We start from the raw sequence: 18,786 nt of genomic DNA, 5'->3' as shown, positions 1-18,786 counted from the left end.
TTTTATTTCAAGTAAAATGTAAACAATATAATTTCAAATAAAGATTTAAAGCTAAATAAAAAATATATAATTAAACATCAATAAAATTACTAAATATGTGGATGAACAGGTAAACAGTTGTTTCAACTTAACTTTGTAATTTGGAGTTCGAGTGAATGCACTTGCTCAAGATTGTCTTGCTGCAAAAAAATAGTAGAATTAATTAAAATAAGTAAACAAAAAAATTATATTAAATTTACTGAAAAAAATGAAAATTTTAAAAATGAAAGGAATTAATTTAATAATATAGGTGGTTAAGATTTGAGAAAAAAAAAAAACATAAGAAATTCAAAAGTAATTATTTTAAGATATGTGATTTATAAATAAATTTCATTATAAAAGAAATTTTTTAAAGCAAATACAACAATAAATAGCAGCAATAACTTTATCTTGATCAGCTACATATAAATAATATTTCAAATTATTTTAAAACTAGAAGCATTAAATAAAAGAGAAATTAAGATACTATAGAAGATGTTTTTCACTCCCAGAGGACTCTATTTTATTATGCAGGAATGAATCATAAATTAATATATTACTATGTACTAACTGGACTCTATAAAATTGAGAAATTCATCAAGACGCATCTACGTATATGTCATAGTTCACTAATAGAACATTCGTATATAGCTTCCCTTCTTTTCATGCAGAGATATATTGAAAATGACGAATTTATACTTTATTAACAAGAAATGCTTAGTTTAATGAATCATGTATACAGAACCATATGTGTGTATGCTTCAGAGTGGAGAGAGGTTGCATGATATAGACAGAGAGGGTGGTTCGAAATATTTTCTGAAAGTGATATAAGTGTAATATAAGGGGCATGCATATGAGATTAAGATTATGATGCATATGTATACATTACTTTGCTCATTCCTCACTATGCATGCATGTTATTTGTCATGTAGTTTGTGATAATGTGAAAAAAAATATAGCAAACTTGTCTACAATAACTGTTTGAAAAAACCCCCTTCTCACTTACTTTGGCTTCAAGAACATCGGTTGTGAGAGTTACATCTTACCAAAATTTCTCAATGCTTCTCTGTTGGTGATGAACCTTCATTGGCACAATTTGCTGATTCCAAACTACTTTAAGGCTAAGCTTGTGATAAAATAAGTTCAATCAAATTGATTTGGAGATCTAAGATGATAGCAACTGATAGGAAAAAGCAGTTAACAATTCCATGATGAATTGAAAAATCTATACACCCTTTAATCAATTGAATGATGAATGGTAATGAGTTTTCCAAGAACATTATTAAAAAGAGCAAATCCAGAAAAGATTTGACTTCTGAAAATGATTGTCGTGTGAGGCATGTGTGTGGGATTAAATGTAGAAATGAACAAAAACAAAACTAGTTATATAGGTTTTATTAAGATTGTGATGCAATGGAATATATTAGCAAAGTATGGTGCTTACAGCTTAGCATGTTTCCTTGAAAAAGAATTGCGTTCATTGAGGTTTCCTTATTATGCATGCATGTTATCTGTCATGTAGTTTGTGGTAATGCAAAGGAATAAGGGAAGCAACTCGTCTACAGTGACTATTTGACAGAACTGAGAACCCCCTTGTCAATTGCTTTGCCTCCAAGATCATCGGTTGTGAGTGTTACATTTGACCAAAATTTCTCAAGGCTTGTAATGAACCTTCATTGGCGGTAGCTTTGAGGTTTCAAGCCAATTTAAACTTGTGGTAGAAAGAGTCCAATCAAATTGATTTAAGAGATACCCTTTAATCCAATTCGAGAAAACAACTGATAGGAAACAGCAGTTAAAAATTTCATGATGAAGTGAAAAGTCTATCGCTTTTTGTTTGTTGAACTGTGAGTTTTACTTATGTCACTTCATTTTTTCCATTGTATTAAATTTACTAACAAGTTCCTTTATACTTGAACAGCATGGACTTGACTGTTTTGGATATGTCGTTTTTAATGCACTAGAAAGTGTCAAATATATTGTAATATGAGTTTTGCAAGAACAGTGTTAAAAAGAGCAAATTTCAAAATGGTTTGACTTCTACAACAAGGAGGTCAAACTGTCAAGTGAAATTGGTTGTCTTGGACACCACTCCAGAGTTGTTCTAACAACTGATCTCATTAAAAAAAAAGAGAAAAAACATCTGATGGTCTTATAGAGACTTTTTATATTGCAACAACCACATGAGATCATTCCTCTATAAATTGCCTCCCAATGAACTCTGTTGCATCCACAATTCAGACTGAAAAGACAGTGTTAAAGGATCCCATTTTCTGTCTTGCAATCTCTATAACAAAGAAATATGGGTGTTCCACCTCTTCAATCATTTGCATTGCCAACAATTCTTCTCTTTTCTCTGATCATCATTCCTCATCTTGCTCTAGGGGGCGTTACAAGGCACTACCATTTTGATGTACTTCTCAAAAGGACTTCATAACTTTATCTTAAAGCTAGCTTATTTTCAAAAAATAAACTATTTGCATTTTATATTCTTTTAGCATAGTTTCCAATATATGTCTGTTTGCTTTGTACCTAATGGCTTGGCTTTCTGATGTATAGATGAAGTACCAAAATGTATCAAGACTATGCCACACAAAGAGCATGGTGACAGTGAATGGTCAGTTTCCTGGTCCACGCATTGTAGCTAGGGAGGGTGATCGTCTTCTTATCAAAGTGGTTAACAATGTTCAGAACAACATCTCCATACATTGGTAAATTTAATTCTATTTTTTTAAAAGAAACAAGTTAAGAAAGAAAATTGTGCATAATATATAAATCGAACTTTGATGTGTTAAGAAAAAACTTGGTAACCTTCCAAATAGGCACGGCATTCGACAACTTCAATCAGGGTGGGCTGATGGACCAGCATATGTGACTCAGTGCCCCATTCAAACAGGCCAAAGTTATGTATACAATTACACCATTGTAGGGCAAAGAGGCACTCTCTTTTGGCATGCTCACATTTCATGGTTAAGATCAACTCTCTACGGTCCTCTCATCATTCTTCCCAAGCATGGAGTTCCATATCCTTTTACCAAACCTTACAAGGAAGTTCCCATCATCTTTGGTAATGAATGACAAAGTTATTGACATCATAACATCGTGGCCCTATATTTACTGCATGTACTAAGGACTAACCTTACTTTGACATATAATAAAATTTTTTAGGAGAATGGTGGAATGCGGATCCTGAGGCAGTCATAACACAAGCCCTGCAAACTGGTGGAGGCCCAAATGTCTCTGATGCCTACACTATTAATGGACTTCCAGGGCCATTGTATAACTGCTCTGCTAAAGGTATCAAGTGCTAAAAAAAAGCAACTAAAAAGTACCCCCATGTTGTGAGATTACTAGTGGTTAACTTCCTAAAATTATGAAGAATAATACTTTACCTCATTTGCATATTCTATATGCAAATCATGGTATTTTTCAGATACTTTCAAGCTAAAGGTCAAGCCAGGGAAGGCATACCTTCTCCGTTTAATCAATGCTGCACTTAATGACGAACTATTCTTCAGCATTGCAAATCACACCCTTACAGTAGTAGAAGTAGATGCAATTTATGTGAAGCCATTTGACACTGACATTATTCTTATTGCCCCTGGACAAACCACTAATGTTCTTCTCGAAACCAAATCCCAATACCCAAATGCCACATTCTTCATGAATGCTAGGCCTTATGTGACAGGGCAGGGCACTTTTGACAACTCAACTGTTGCTGGAATATTGGAATATGAAGTGGCACCACAGTCTCTTCACTCAATAAATTCAATGAAGAAGCTTTCACTCTTCAAGCCCATCCTCCCTGCCCTTAATGACACTTCTTTTGCAACAAATTTCAGCAACAAACTCCGGAGCCTAGCAAGTGTTCAATTTCCAGCTAACGTGCCCCAGAAAGTTGATAAGCACTTTTTCTTCACAATAGGACTTGGAACAAGTCCCTGCCAGCAAAATCAAACATGCCAGGGACCTAATGGAACAAAGTTTGCAGCATCGGTGAACAATGTTTCTTTCACAGTCCCAACAACCGCTCTTCTTCAAGCCCACTTCTTTGGTCAATCCAAAGGAGTTTACACTCCTAGCTTTCCCGCTAGTCCATTGATCCCATTCAACTATACAGGCACTCCTCCAAACAACACCATGGTGGGCAATGGGACAAAGGTTGTGGTTCTTCCCTTCAACACAAGCGTAGAACTTGTGATGCAAGACACTAGCATTCTTGGAGCAGAAAGTCACCCTCTCCATTTGCACGGCTTTAACTTCTTTGTTGTTGGACAAGGTTTTGGTAACTTCGATCCAAATAAGGACCCTTCAAACTTCAATCTTGTTGATCCCATTGAGAGAAACACAGTTGGTGTCCCATCTGGTGGATGGGTTGCTATTCGTTTCTTGGCTGATAACCCAGGTAATTCATTTCATTCCCTTTATTATCACTATGCAATGTTTAAGACATTGGATAAAATATGACTAAAGAATCATCTTTGCTTTGGTGATATGAACCTTCGGATATTGTTAAAAATTATGTGTGCAGGAGCATGGTTCATGCATTGTCATCTTGAAGTCCACACTAGCTGGGGTCTAAAGATGGCATGGATTGTGTTGGATGGAATGCTTCCACATCAGAAACTGCTTCCACCACCAGCTGATCTTCCACAGTGTTAAATATTTACTAGGATTTGTGGTCATAACTTTTTTAATCCGTTATTATTCCGTATTTTTTCCCCCCTTTTATAGGGCCATTTTTGGCTAACCGATTGTGACTAGTTCTATTTTTTTGTTTTTTCATTCGGGAGATGAGGTGAAAGGGTGGAATATGTTAAGATGCATCTATATTTACAAATTCGTTTTCAGTGTTGTAATATTCTTTCATTTTAATGAGAATTCCATGGTTTTAATTAGCCTACATATTTGAACATTCTTTTCTCCAAACCTCTCTATGATTGATGTCAATAGATTTTAGGATTTATCTCATGAGAGGATCTTTTATGTGAAAATAAAAGGAGTAAATGGTAAAAAATACAAGTTCCTTATTATTACATGACCATTTGAAATGTTATATGATTTTTATATTTTAATCATCTAATGACTTGTTTCTTTTATTGTTTCGTAAAAAATGACACACTTATTTTTTTATATACCATGTCAGACGAGCAAACACACTAAGTGCACTAAATGCAGAAAACTTGCTCTTAAGGAAATCCATTGTTTTTCCATAGAGATTCACTTAGTGATGAAATAAAAGTTGGTAGACATATTTTACATTTATTCTATTTTATTAACAATTTAAACAAAAATTTAATTTAATTTTCTAAAATTGCATGTATTACTATATCTTATATAAGTCTCTCAAAAATTTAATTTATCATAATACAAATATTTCTAAAAAGCTATTGTGGTAAAAGAAAATGCGGAAACTAACTTGATAATAATTAGTTAAAATATCAATATAATTTTCATATATAGAATAGTATGAATAAGAATACAAGACTTTTACAAAAGGGATCCAAAAATCTAACAAGATATGATGACAATATTTAAGAACTCGTTCAGGGCTTAATAATTTTATAAATTTATTCTATTTTACAATCGTATTTATTTATTATTTTCTTAACAAGCTTTGTAATTATATTTAATTAAGTATAAACATTTGTCTGGAGAAAGTATTATAAAAACTTTGATTGATAAATGATATGGTCAGTTTAATATGCATATCTACATACGCAAACACGTAAAAATAAATGTTTGAAAAACAGTTGACTCTGATTTAAATAATCAGTTTTAGTTAGGTAACGAAAATCTCAATAAAGGCGTTGCTTCGATATTGTCTGTCATGATTAATCTATAGAATAATGGTGATTTGAAAGACAACCCATGAAAAATAATGTGGAGCGCATCAGACTCAGCTAAAATAAAGAAAAAAGTGATTTTATATATGGTGTAATGGTGTTATATCTTCTCGTAGGTATTACCTGTAACATCCTCGTTTTTCTTAAACAGTTAATTTGTTAATATAGTTATAATTTAGATTATAATTCTTTAATTTTTAAAAAAAAATAAAAAAAAAATGCTCGTTTATACCGGTTAAAATTGTTCTGAGGATAAAAATAGCATTTTTAATCTAGAAGAATTATTTTAAATAATAAAAATTTATATTTTAATTAGAAATAATATTTGGAGTGTAAAAATAATTATTTTGGTAATTATTGCTTATTTTTGAATTTTTGGTAAATATTGTTTTATGTGTTCACAGGAACTGTGTGATTTTTTTTTTTTCTTTTTCTTTTTAAGTGATAACTAAAGAGATATTGATGTCAAAAATTATGTTATAATTATTTTAATTGTTTGGTATAAATTATTTTTATTTTTGAGTTTTATTCATAATTATTTTATTTAATTACATTAAAATAGTAAAATAATTGATTATTATATTATTATTTCTTTATATATTTGACTAAATTGACCATTTCTTACGTAAATCTTCTTCTTCTCCAAGTCCATAACCCCTTCTTCTCCCTTATGCCATTTTCATTTTCTTCCACTCATTTAAGCTTGTTTTAAGGTATGTTTTTAATATATATCCTTAATTAAGCTTAATTAGTTGTTAATTATCATTTCATCCGATTAAAATTTTAAATTTTTTCTATTTTTGGCTGTCATGAACAGTAAAAATGGGTCTTACTTTACTTCAAAATTATTGGTTTTTAAACTTACTTTCTTTTGTACTATATGTAGACTATGCATGGCTTATATTGTTTACATAATTAGTTTTTCAAAAATGTGATTAAAAAGCACTAAACCCTCACAAGGGTTGGCTGCCATGTAGTTTTAGAGAAGGTGAAGTGAGTGTTTTTCAATTCCATTTTATTCTTTTATATTAGTTAGATCATAGAAACTAATTTTGTGTTAATCGGACTTTTATAGCAAAAGTTAAAAAATTTCAATTTTTACATATACATATAAGAGTATAAAATTAGCATCTCCTTAGTATTAATTATGTTTAGGCATGATTAATTGATTAGGTTGATCGTTTCGAAGATTGGATTGTTCGAGTTTTCTAAAGAATCAGAAAAAATTCATTCATATCTTCATCAAAGAATATCCGTAAGGTAAGGGGTGGGATAATTTTATTTCAATAGGTGGCATTAAGAACCATAAGGGAATGATTCTCTATTGTTCTAATCAAATAAAATGAATTTGGGTTGTTTTAGAGCTATCCCATAATTTTTAGAAGATTTTGTTATAGCACTTGACATGTGTGAAAGGTTGCCTTAGACCAGGAAATTGATTGAACAAGGACTCTCCCTTATATGTAAGGTCTTTTGTGTATTTAAATTAATGTAATGGAATGATTTATGGTTGAAGTGCTGTATTGAAATATTTCTTTATAATTGGTTGAATTCTCATTATGTGCATGTGTAGATATTCTTGTTGGTAGGAATGCCATATAATAGTAAAGATTGGAAGTAATATAGTTTCATGTGGTGTGAGCATATAGATTGATATAATCTAAATGTCCATTAAGACTTGTTGGAAAGAAGAAAATATGTTTTTAAGGTATATATATATAATTATCTATTTTATATATAGTACAAGTATCTTTTGACTTCTTTTGAAAATAGATTTAATAAAAATAAATAAATAAATTATATTACTGAGAAAGTAGTATTGGATATTTGGAAGGCTTGAATCATTTTTAAAATGATTAAGTTTTAAATTTTTAAGCATAAAAACATATTTAAAGAAAGAGGGGAAGATACGATTTCCATGGATTTTGAGATGATGGAGGTGGAATTTAATGAATTAGAAGTATTCTGGATTTTTTCTGGTTGTTTTACAGGAAGAAGAAAATTTTGGAATATCTGATTTACAGAGGAGACTCTGTCGAATTTTATTGAGAAAAGAAAAAGTTAAGGATTGTACTTAACAGAAAAGAAAAATTAAAGTTTTTCTCTAATTACATTAATTAGGAGTGAAGACATGCATCATGAACATGTGATAGTGTGATGAGTGGACAGGGAAGTATAAGAAATCTAGGGGCGGCTCCAGGGTAGTCTTGGGGATAGTGACGTGTGATTGAATCTGACAGTGGCCAAGGCTCGCCATCTTGTGCTGTAGACTCTCACTGCAAAACTTTACTATCCTGACTGGTTCCGAGAGATTCTTGTATTAGTAGAGCTGTTACTGTATTATGAGATGAACAAAGTTGGCAGATAAGTAACAGTGAAACTCCTGATCCTTCCCTGAGTAAAAGAAACATATTGATGGTTTTGGGCCCACATGCATGTGTCAAAATGTACTAAGTTATAATAATGGACTTGCATCACTTCTCATTCATGGCATATGCATTTGCTTGGTAGATTATGGGTGTTGATAATTAATTGTGTGATTGAAACCCTTATATGTCTTTTGCTGCTGGAGATTGAATTAAATTGTCTCACCCTTTTATTGCTATGTGTGTTGTGTGTGAATATGTTTATTAGGTGAGAACATTGATGGCTCGACCACCGTACCAATTCAGCGTCTCGATCAGATATGATCCTGAGGGAACATGGGTGCACGACTGGGAGCAACAACGATTCACCCACACTGGCTCTATTACCTTTTTGTTAGATAGAAATGGCCCAGGCCCACGAGCTTACCCTATCCCCATCCGAGTACCCATGAGACTTACTTTTCCATTTCCTCCAGATGTACAATTTGTGAGACCCCCTACCCCACCTCCTGTTCTTGTATTATCACCCCCGGTATTACCCCCAGGTTTTCTTAGACCTTTACGTCCTTCTATACCATATTTACCACCTGTTGAACGAACTAGTTTAGTTGACACACTTTTAGCAAGACTTATCTCTATCTCATCCACTTCCTCTTCGTCTTCCTCTAGTTCTTCAGACTCTCCTGATTCTTCTCACTGTGCAAACACCTCTTCTGCTATCGGAAGGAAGAGGACTGCTTCTCAAGCAGGACTCCCTCCTAATTTTACCTTCTCTGAGTAGGAATCTAGTGGAAAAGGAGAGTAGGATAGAGTCGAGTAAGGAATAATCTATACATATACGTAGGTGTAAGTACTTTTGACTGAAAAGAAAAATGGGTATATAGGAAGCCTAACCTTACCGTTGTTGAATTTTGGGAGGAAATGGGCACTTTGGTGATCATGGATCCAGGGGAAAGCTCGTGAGGTCTTCGTTTTGGGTTGTCGTCTCTGATATCGTGACCCCACTTTAGTTTGTATGTAATTCAGTTATGTATATATTTAGATAACTGGATGATTGTATAAATTAACAGATGATGTGTATATATGAAATGAATACTTCTAGTAATGGTAGTGTATTTAATTTCACTATATCTGAATAGATATAGACCCATGCATGTGATGTTCTTACTGCTTGGTTATTTTATGATTATATTTATATTTATTGCTTAGTAAGTAGTAAGGGTGTCACATTACCACTTACCAGTGACTTGGTTTGGTTTCCATTCTTTTTCCTGTCTTGTTGGCAGTGTCACTGTTTTCTACATGCTCGATGTTTTAAGCATGGTTTTGTTGCCTTAGTTTAAAAGTCAGATCATGCTATAAGTTTAAATTAGATTTCACTTATAAATGAATTATCAAAAGGAAAAAATAAAGTGTCATGAACTAGTCTTGAATCTAAATTCCTCTTGTTAATGTTATTCAATTGAGACATCAAATTTAGGAAGAATAAATTAGTTTATTTAAAAAACAACACATATGTCAAACTGAATTTCAGGACCCCAGGAATTGAAAAAATAGACATTTTAAACGAGACATGGCTGTTATTTTGTTTTATAATCTATTAATTTCATATTGGCAAAATTGATTGTTGAAATCATGGTAGAGAAATAAGTAATGAAAGAAGAATCATAAAATTAAAGGAATGAAAAAAGTGATTACGACATAGCCATGTAAGTTGAATGTATATTGGTCGGGACGTCACTAATCGTCTCACATATCACAATGTGATCAAACTAACAATGTTTGTTATATTCCATGCAAAATAGATATCCGTTTTGGGGTAATAAAAAAGAAGAGAAAACAGCAATATGTGGGCATGAACACTTCCTTACTTGGGAAACAAGGACATTGGTTGTGAGAGATACATGTGACCAATAATGATGCACAAAATAATCACTTCAGTTCCTTTCAGACGCCATCTTGCAGACACAATAGTTTGTCAAACGAACTAATTAATGGGAATTAAATCTTCAATAATTTGAACAACAAAAATTTGTTAAGGACTTTGACTTGCACAATAAGTAGGTCAAATGAAATTGAATGTCTTTGACACTACTCTAAATTTGTTCTAACAACTGTTTTGGTTAAGACACAGCAACGTTGATTTCAACATCTCTTTGAACATTCAAAACCATAACATCGTTTCCCTCCTATATATATTCACTTACATTTTGTCTCATTCCATCAATTCCTATTTCCTAGTAGTAGGAAGAGTTTAAAGATCAAAACATGGGTGTTTCCCTTCTTACATCACTCAAAATCTCAGTGTTCTTTGTGTCATTGAATATATTTTGCATTTTTGAGCTTGCACTAGCGGGCACTGCCAGACACTACCATTTCCATGTAAATGGGCAGCACCTTTTTCAATTCTACATTATCTATCATGATGTTTTAATTTTATTCATATGTAGTAATAAATTTGAGATTCTATGCTGAAACAGATAAGGTACAAAAATGTGACAAGATTGTGCCACACAAAGAGCATAGTGACAGTGAATGGCGAGTTTCCAGGACCTCGCATTGTAGCAAGGGAGGGAGATCGTCTTATTATCAAAGTGACAAATCATGTGCAGAACAACATCACCATTCACTGGTAAATAATAGCATTCTATGTTGACATACATAGAAGAAGAATAACTGTAGTGATTTTTTTAAGTTAAATATTGAGCATAAATAAGTGTAAAAAACATGGTAATCTTTGGAATAGGCATGGCATTCGACAGCTTCAATCAGGGTGGGCTGATGGACCAGCGTATGTGACTCAGTGTCCCATCCAAAGTGGTCAAAGTTATGTTTACAATTACACCATTGTTGGGCAGAGAGGCACTCTCTTTTGGCATGCTCACATTTCATGGTTAAGATCAACTCTATACGGTCCTCTCATCATTCTTCCCAACCGCAATGCTCAATATCCTTTTGCAAAGCCACACAAGGAAGTTCCGATCATATTTGGTAATAAAATTGCTAAAGGGATGAACCTTGGTCTGCCCATTTCTTAATTTGCATAAACTTATCATGCTTTAACATATATTATTTTTAGGAGAATGGTGGAATGCAGATCCTGAGGCAGTCATAACCCAAGCCTTGCAAACCGGTGGAGGGCCAAATGTCTCTGATGCCTACACAATTAATGGACTTCCAGGGCCATTATATAACTGCTCTGCCAAAGGTATCAATTGCTAATGAATACACGTTTTAGGAATATTATCATGTTGAAGAAAATAATTACTTCAACTGGAACCATGAAAAGCTTTTATACATAATTCCACTATAGATAAAAAAAAAAGGGTACTCCCCAAGTGTTTCCTTGAAAATGGCATTCACTATTTTAGGCACCAATTTTGGCATTATGATACGGTACAACTAGAAATGATTGACTTATTAAAAGATATATGGTTTAATTCCAAGTAAGAGACTAATGGGTCATTGTTGACAGACACATTCAAGCTGAAGGTGGAGCCAGGGAAAATTTACCTTCTACGATTGATCAATGCAGCACTGAATGATGAGCTATTCTTCAGCATTGCAAACCACAGCCTCACAGTTGTTGAAGCAGATGCAATTTATGTGAAACCTTTTGTGAGCAACACCATCCTTATGACCCCTGGCCAAACCACAAATGTTCTTCTAAGGACCAAGTCTCACTACCCCAATGCCACATTCCTAATGACTGCTAGACCATATGCCACTGGCTTGGGCACTTTTGACAGCTCAACTGTTGCTGCCATATTGGAATATAAAATGCCTCCTAATGTTCATCATTCAAGTGCTTCACAAAAAAAGCTTCCACTCCTCAAACCTGTTCTTCCTGCACTCAATGACACTTCTTTTGCAACAAATTTCACCAACAAACTCCGCAGCCTAGCAAGTGCTCAGTTTCCAGCTAATGTACCCAAGAAAGTTGATAGGCACTTTTTCTTCACAGTAGGACTTGGTACAAGTCCCTGCAAGCAAAACCAAACATGCCGGGGACCTAATGGAACAATGTTTTCAGCATCAGTGAACAATGTTTCTTTTACACTCCCAACCACAGCACTTCTTCAAGCCCACTTCTTCGGACAATCCAAAGGGGTTTACTCTCCTGACTTTCCAAGCAAACCATTGATTCCGTTTAACTATACTGGCACCCCGCCAAACAACACCATGGTGAGCAATGGGACAAAGGCTGTGGTTCTTCCCTTCAACACAAGTGTAGAGCTTGTGATGCAAGACACTAGCATTCTTGGTGCAGAAAGTCACCCTCTTCATTTGCATGGCTTTAACTTCTTTGTTGTAGGACAAGGTTTTGGTAACTTTGATCAAAATAAGGACCCTTCAAACTTCAATCTTGTTGATCCCATTGAAAGGAACACAGTTGGTGTCCCATCCGGAGGATGGGTTGCTATCAGATTCTTAGCTGATAATCCAGGTTGGTAAGATTAGTACTTGATATCAGCTTTAGTGCGTAGTTTATTCATTCTTAAAAATTTTACATCATAGTTCTAAAAATATGTCTGGGTACATTTTAATAAAGTATAAAAGTAATTCATTAATATGTAATTATGTTACATTGTATGTGCAGGAGTATGGTTCATGCATTGTCACTTAGAAGTGCACACAAGCTGGGGTCTTAAGATGGCATGGGTTGTTTTGGATGGAAACCTCCCAAATCAAAAGCTGCTTCCACCGCCAAAGGATCTTCCCAAGTGTTAACTTCAAGATGAAACATATGTTTGTTCAACTTAGGGCAATTGTGTTTTTGCCAGATGCTTTCATTTTATTTTATGTTTTTGTGTGCGTGCGAAAAACTGTTGCGGCTTGAATTGAGGTTGAGGGTGGACACTTTTCCTTCCTTCAGACGAGAATTTTATTTATACACCGCGCCTTCTTTTACAAAATTGTAACATATTCATTTGAATGAAAAATCTTTATGAAAATTTTTTATCATAAATTCTTGTTACTTTAGTTGTGTAATTCTAGTTTAGATTCACTGTCAAGTTATTAATTGACATAAACATCTAAATTTTACACTAATGGATCTAACTCATATAATATGAGAATAAAAATTAAAGTACAGGTCATCAAATCGCACATAACTCATCAAAATTAAAGATTAGTTTAAATTACGTGATTTCAACCTATAAAAACTCTATGATTAAAATAATGTATTTTATTCAATACTCAATTTTGAGGTATTTGAAGTAGAAAAGGTTAAAAATATTAGTCGTGGATAAGATTAATTTATTTTGACATGGATAATAGAAAACAAATCTTTTTTTTTTCAGAAATGATTAAATTATATTTAATACTTAATATTATGACTTTTTTTTATTATGGTTTTGCTAGTTTTAAAATATAGTAATTTAGTTATTCTAATTTTTTTTCATTCTTCACAATCTGTTCATTTTCTTTCTATGAAGTATTATTTTATGAATTAAGATATGTTAACACTTACACCATTTAATAACTTTTCATAGAATCTAAGATTGATCAACTTATATAACCATTAAATCATCTTATTATTTTCATATAATTTGAATATTTATAAGTATATTTTTAAAATTTTATATTTACTTGCATTTTAAAAATATAATATCTATTAGGATAAAATAATGTGATGAAATACTTATTAATTTTATTTTTTATAAAATTTTATAAAGATATATTTAATGAAAACATCCCAACCAACCGTTAAATTGATTAATATGATATTCCATGAAAAGTTATTAAGTGGTGAAAGTTTCTAAATTTAATATTATTGGAATGAAACATTTTTAAAGCATTCATTGACAATTTTGAAAAAAAATGAAAAAATGATATTTTAAGGGATCAAAATTTTAGTTAGTTGTGAATATCATTTTTTGATCCCTTATTTTCGTATGTAGATATGCATATTAAACTGACCATATCATTTATCAATCAAAGTTTTTATAATACTTTCTCCAGACAAATGTTTATACTTAATTAAATATAATTACGAAGCTTGTTAAGAAAATAATAAATAAATACGATTGTAAAATAGAATAAATTTATAAAATTATTAAGCCCTGAACGAGTTCTTAAATATTGTCATCATATCTTGTTAGATTTTTGGATCCCTTTTGTAAAAGTCTTGTATTCTTATTCATACTATTCTATATATGAAAATTATATTGATATTTTAACTAATTATTATCAAGTTAGTTTCCGCATTTTCTTTTACCACAATAGCTTTTTAGAAATATTTGTATTATGATAAATTAAATTTTTGAGAGACTTATATAAGATATAGTAATACATGCAATTTTAGAAAATTAAATTAAATTTTTGTTTAAATTGTTAATAAAATAGAATAAATGTAAAATATGTCTACCAACTTTTATTTCATCACTAAGTGAATCTCTATGGAAAAACAATGGATTTCCTTAAGAGCAAGTTTTCTGCATTTAGTGCACTTAGTGTGTTTGCTCGTCTGACATGGTATATAAAAAAATAAGTGTGTCATTTTTTACGAAACAATAAAAGAAACAAGTCATTAGATGATTAAAATATAAAAATCATATAACATTTCAAATGGTCATGTAATAATAAGGAACTTGTATTTTTTACCATTTACTCCTTTTATTTTCACATAAAAGATCCTCTCATGAGATAAATCCTAAAATCTATTGACATCAATCATAGAGAGGTTTGGAGAAAAGAATGTTCAAATATGTAGGCTAATTAAAACCATGGAATTCTCATTAAAATGAAAGAATATTACAACACTGAAAACGAATTTGTAAATATAGATGCATCTTAACATATTCCACCCTTTCACCTCATCTCCCGAATGAAAAAACAAAAAAATAGAACTAGTCACAATCGGTTAGCCAAAAATGGCCCTATAAAAGGGGGGAAAAAATACGGAATAATAACGGATTAAAAAAGTTATGACCACAAATCCTAGTAAATATTTAACACTGTGGAAGATCAGCTGGTGGTGGAAGCAGTTTCTGATGTGGAAGCATTCCATCCAACACAATCCATGCCATCTTTAGACCCCAGCTAGTGTGGACTTCAAGATGACAATGCATGAACCATGCTCCTGCACACATAATTTTTAACAATATCCGAAGGTTCATATCACCAAAGCAAAGATGATTCTTTAGTCATATTTTATCCAATGTCTTAAACATTGCATAGTGATAATAAAGGGAATGAAATGAATTACCTGGGTTATCAGCCAAGAAACGAATAGCAACCCATCCACCAGATGGGACACCAACTGTGTTTCTCTCAATGGGATCAACAAGATTGAAGTTTGAAGGGTCCTTATTTGGATCGAAGTTACCAAAACCTTGTCCAACAACAAAGAAGTTAAAGCCGTGCAAATGGAGAGGGTGACTTTCTGCTCCAAGAATGCTAGTGTCTTGCATCACAAGTTCTACGCTTGTGTTGAAGGGAAGAACCACAACCTTTGTCCCATTGCCCACCATGGTGTTGTTTGGAGGAGTGCCTGTATAGTTGAATGGGATCAATGGACTAGCGGGAAAGCTAGGAGTGTAAACTCCTTTGGATTGACCAAAGAAGTGGGCTTGAAGAAGAGCGGTTGTTGGGACTGTGAAAGAAACATTGTTCACCGATGCTGCAAACTTTGTTCCATTAGGTCCCTGGCATGTTTGATTTTGCTGGCAGGGACTTGTTCCAAGTCCTATTGTGAAGAAAAAGTGCTTATCAACTTTCTGGGGCACGTTAGCTGGAAATTGAACACTTGCTAGGCTCCGGAGTTTGTTGCTGAAATTTGTTGCAAAAGAAGTGTCATTAAGGGCAGGGAGGATGGGCTTGAAGAGTGAAAGCTTCTTCATTGAATTTATTGAGTGAAGAGACTGTGGTGCCACTTCATATTCCAATATTCCAGCAACAGTTGAGTTGTCAAAAGTGCCCTGCCCTGTCACATAAGGCCTAGCATTCATGAAGAATGTGGCATTTGGGTATTGGGATTTGGTTTCGAGAAGAACATTAGTGGTTTGTCCAGGGGCAATAAGAATAATGTCAGTGTCAAATGGCTTCACATAAATTGCATCTACTTCTACTACTGTAAGGGTGTGATTTGCAATGCTGAAGAATAGTTCGTCATTAAGTGCAGCATTGATTAAACGGAGAAGGTATGCCTTCCCTGGCTTGACCTTTAGCTTGAAAGTATCTGAAAAATACCATGATTTGCATATAGAATATGCAAATGAGGTAAAGTATTATTCTTCATAATTTTAGGAAGTTAACCACTAGTAATCTCACAACATGGGGGTACTTTTTAGTTGCTTTTTTTTAGCACTTGATACCTTTAGCAGAGCAGTTATACAATGGCCCTGGAAGTCCATTAATAGTGTAGGCATCAGAGACATTTGGGCCTCCACCAGTTTGCAGGGCTTGTGTTATGACTGCCTCAGGATCCGCATTCCACCATTCTCCTAAAAAATTTTATTATATGTCAAAGTAAGGTTAGTCCTTAGTACATGCAGTAAATATAGGGCCACGATGTTATGATGTCAATAACTTTGTCATTCATTACCAAAGATGATGGGAACTTCCTTGTAAGGTTTGGTAAAAGGATATGGAACTCCATGCTTGGGAAGAATGATGAGAGGACCGTAGAGAGTTGATCTTAACCATGAAATGTGAGCATGCCAAAAGAGAGTGCCTCTTTGCCCTACAATGGTGTAATTGTATACATAACTTTGGCCTGTTTGAATGGGGCACTGAGTCACATATGCTGGTCCATCAGCCCACCCTGATTGAAGTTGTCGAATGCCGTGCCTATTTGGAAGGTTACCAAGTTTTTTCTTAACACATCAAAGTTCGATTTATATATTATGCACAATTTTCTTTCTTAACTTGTTTCTTTTAAAAAAATAGAATTAAATTTACCAATGTATGGAGATGTTGTTCTGAACATTGTTAACCACTTTGATAAGAAGACGATCACCCTCCCTAGCTACAATGCGTGGACCAGGAAACTGACCATTCACTGTCACCATGCTCTTTGTGTGGCATAGTCTTGATACATTTTGGTACTTCATCTATACATCAGAAAGCCAAGCCATTAGGTACAAAGCAAACAGACATATATTGGAAACTATGCTAAAAGAATATAAAATGCAAATAGTTTATTTTTTGAAAATAAGCTAGCTTTAAGATAAAGTTATGAAGTCCTTTTGAGAAGTACATCAAAATGGTAGTGCCTTGTAACGCCCCCTAGAGCAAGATGAGGAATGATGATCAGAGAAAAGAGAAGAATTGTTGGCAATGCAAATGATTGAAGAGGTGGAACACCCATATTTCTTTGTTATAGAGATTGCAAGACAGAAAATGGGATCCTTTAACACTGTCTTTTCAGTCTGAATTGTGGATGCAACAGAGTTCATTGGGAGGCAATTTATAGAGGAATGATCTCATGTGGTTGTTGCAATATAAAAAGTCTCTATAAGACCATCAGATGTTTTTTCTCTTTTTTTTTAATGAGATCAGTTGTTAGAACAACTCTGGAGTGGTGTCCAAGACAACCAATTTCACTTGACAGTTTGACCTCCTTGTTGTAGAAGTCAAACCATTTTGAAATTTGCTCTTTTTAACACTGTTCTTGCAAAACTCATATTACAATATATTTGACACTTTCTAGTGCATTAAAAACGACATATCCAAAACAGTCAAGTCCATGCTGTTCAAGTATAAAGGAACTTGTTAGTAAATTTAATACAATGGAAAAAATGAAGTGACATAAGTAAAACTCACAGTTCAACAAACAAAAAGCGATAGACTTTTCACTTCATCATGAAATTTTTAACTGCCGTTTCCTATCAGTTGTTTTCTCGAATTGGATTAAAGGGTGTCTCTTAAATCAATTTGATTGGACTCTTTCTACCACAAGTTTAAATTGGCTTGAAACCTCAAAGCTACCGCCAATGAAGGTTCATTACAAGCCTTGAGAAATTTTGGTCAAATGTAACACTCACAACCGATGATCTTGGAGGCAAAGCAATTGACAAGGGGGTTCTCAGTTCTGTCAAGTAGTCACTGTAGACGAGTTGTTTCCCTTATTCCTTTGCATTACCACAAACTACATGACAGATAACATGCATGCATAATAAGGAAACCTCAATGAACGCAATTCTTTTTCAAGGAAACATGCTAAGCTGTAAGCACCATACTTTGCTAATATATTCCATTGCATCACAATCTTAATAAAACCTATATAACTAGTTTTGTTTTTGTTCATTTCTACATTTAATCCCACACAATGCCTCACACATCAATCATTTTCAGAAAAAATAAAAAAATAAAAAAAATTCAACAACCCTCTTACTTTCCTCTATTTTTCTCAAAAATGGTAGGTGTGAGGTAATAATGTTTAAACAACATAGTAGCCAAATTCAACATTTAAGCTGAATTAAGTGTTGTCTTTATCATGCAACCTCTTTCCTTCTCTCTGAAGCATATATAGTTTCACACATACTTGTGGTTCTGTTTATATGATTTATTAAACTAAGCAGTATTCCTTGTTCATCAAATGTAATTTCGTT

At 33.2% G+C, this 18,786-nt stretch overlaps 3 protein-coding genes across 4 annotated transcripts; 2 read left to right on the top strand and 1 right to left on the bottom strand.

Annotated features, from left to right (window-relative positions):
- Positions 1 to 2,422: 2,422 nt before the first annotated feature.
- On the top strand, positions 2,423 to 4,680 carry LOC113862841 (laccase-17-like). The gene is made up of 6 exons (XM_027496087.1): positions 2,423 to 2,431; positions 2,578 to 2,729; positions 2,841 to 3,085; positions 3,187 to 3,315; positions 3,707 to 4,423; positions 4,550 to 4,680. Exons 2-6 carry the CDS (start codon positions 2,578 to 2,580, stop codon positions 4,678 to 4,680), a joined length of 1,374 nt encoding a protein of 457 aa, XP_027351888.1. The 5' UTR covers positions 2,423 to 2,431.
- A 5,818-nt stretch (positions 4,681 to 10,498) lies between these two features.
- Positions 10,499 to 12,961, top strand: LOC113863015 (laccase-17-like). Of its 2 annotated transcripts, XM_027496382.1 has the most exons (7): positions 10,499 to 10,612; positions 10,711 to 10,862; positions 10,977 to 11,221; positions 11,310 to 11,438; positions 11,706 to 11,992; positions 12,053 to 12,677; positions 12,831 to 12,961. In XM_027496382.1, exons 1-7 carry the CDS (start codon positions 10,499 to 10,501, stop codon positions 12,959 to 12,961), a joined length of 1,683 nt encoding a protein of 560 aa, XP_027352183.1. The 2 variants fall into 2 exon arrangements, with proteins under 2 accessions (XP_027352183.1, XP_027352182.1); XM_027496381.1 differs by having other exon boundaries at positions 11,706 to 12,677.
- A 2,222-nt stretch (positions 12,962 to 15,183) lies between these two features.
- On the bottom strand, positions 15,184 to 17,441 carry LOC113862851 (laccase-17-like). The gene is made up of 6 exons (XM_027496105.1): positions 17,433 to 17,441; positions 17,135 to 17,286; positions 16,779 to 17,023; positions 16,549 to 16,677; positions 15,441 to 16,157; positions 15,184 to 15,314 (listed from the first exon to the last, which is right to left on the bottom strand). Exons 2-6 carry the CDS (start codon positions 17,284 to 17,286, stop codon positions 15,184 to 15,186), a joined length of 1,374 nt encoding a protein of 457 aa, XP_027351906.1. The 5' UTR covers positions 17,433 to 17,441.
- Between the last annotated feature and the right edge of the window lie 1,345 nt (positions 17,442 to 18,786).

Source organism: Abrus precatorius, unplaced genomic scaffold (assembly GCF_003935025.1).
Source record: "Abrus precatorius isolate BTA unplaced genomic scaffold, Abrus_2018 Scaffold3, whole genome shotgun sequence".
Taxonomy (NCBI): domain Eukaryota; kingdom Viridiplantae; phylum Streptophyta; class Magnoliopsida; order Fabales; family Fabaceae; genus Abrus; species Abrus precatorius.
This window is presented reverse-complemented; position numbering and strand designations above follow the sequence as displayed.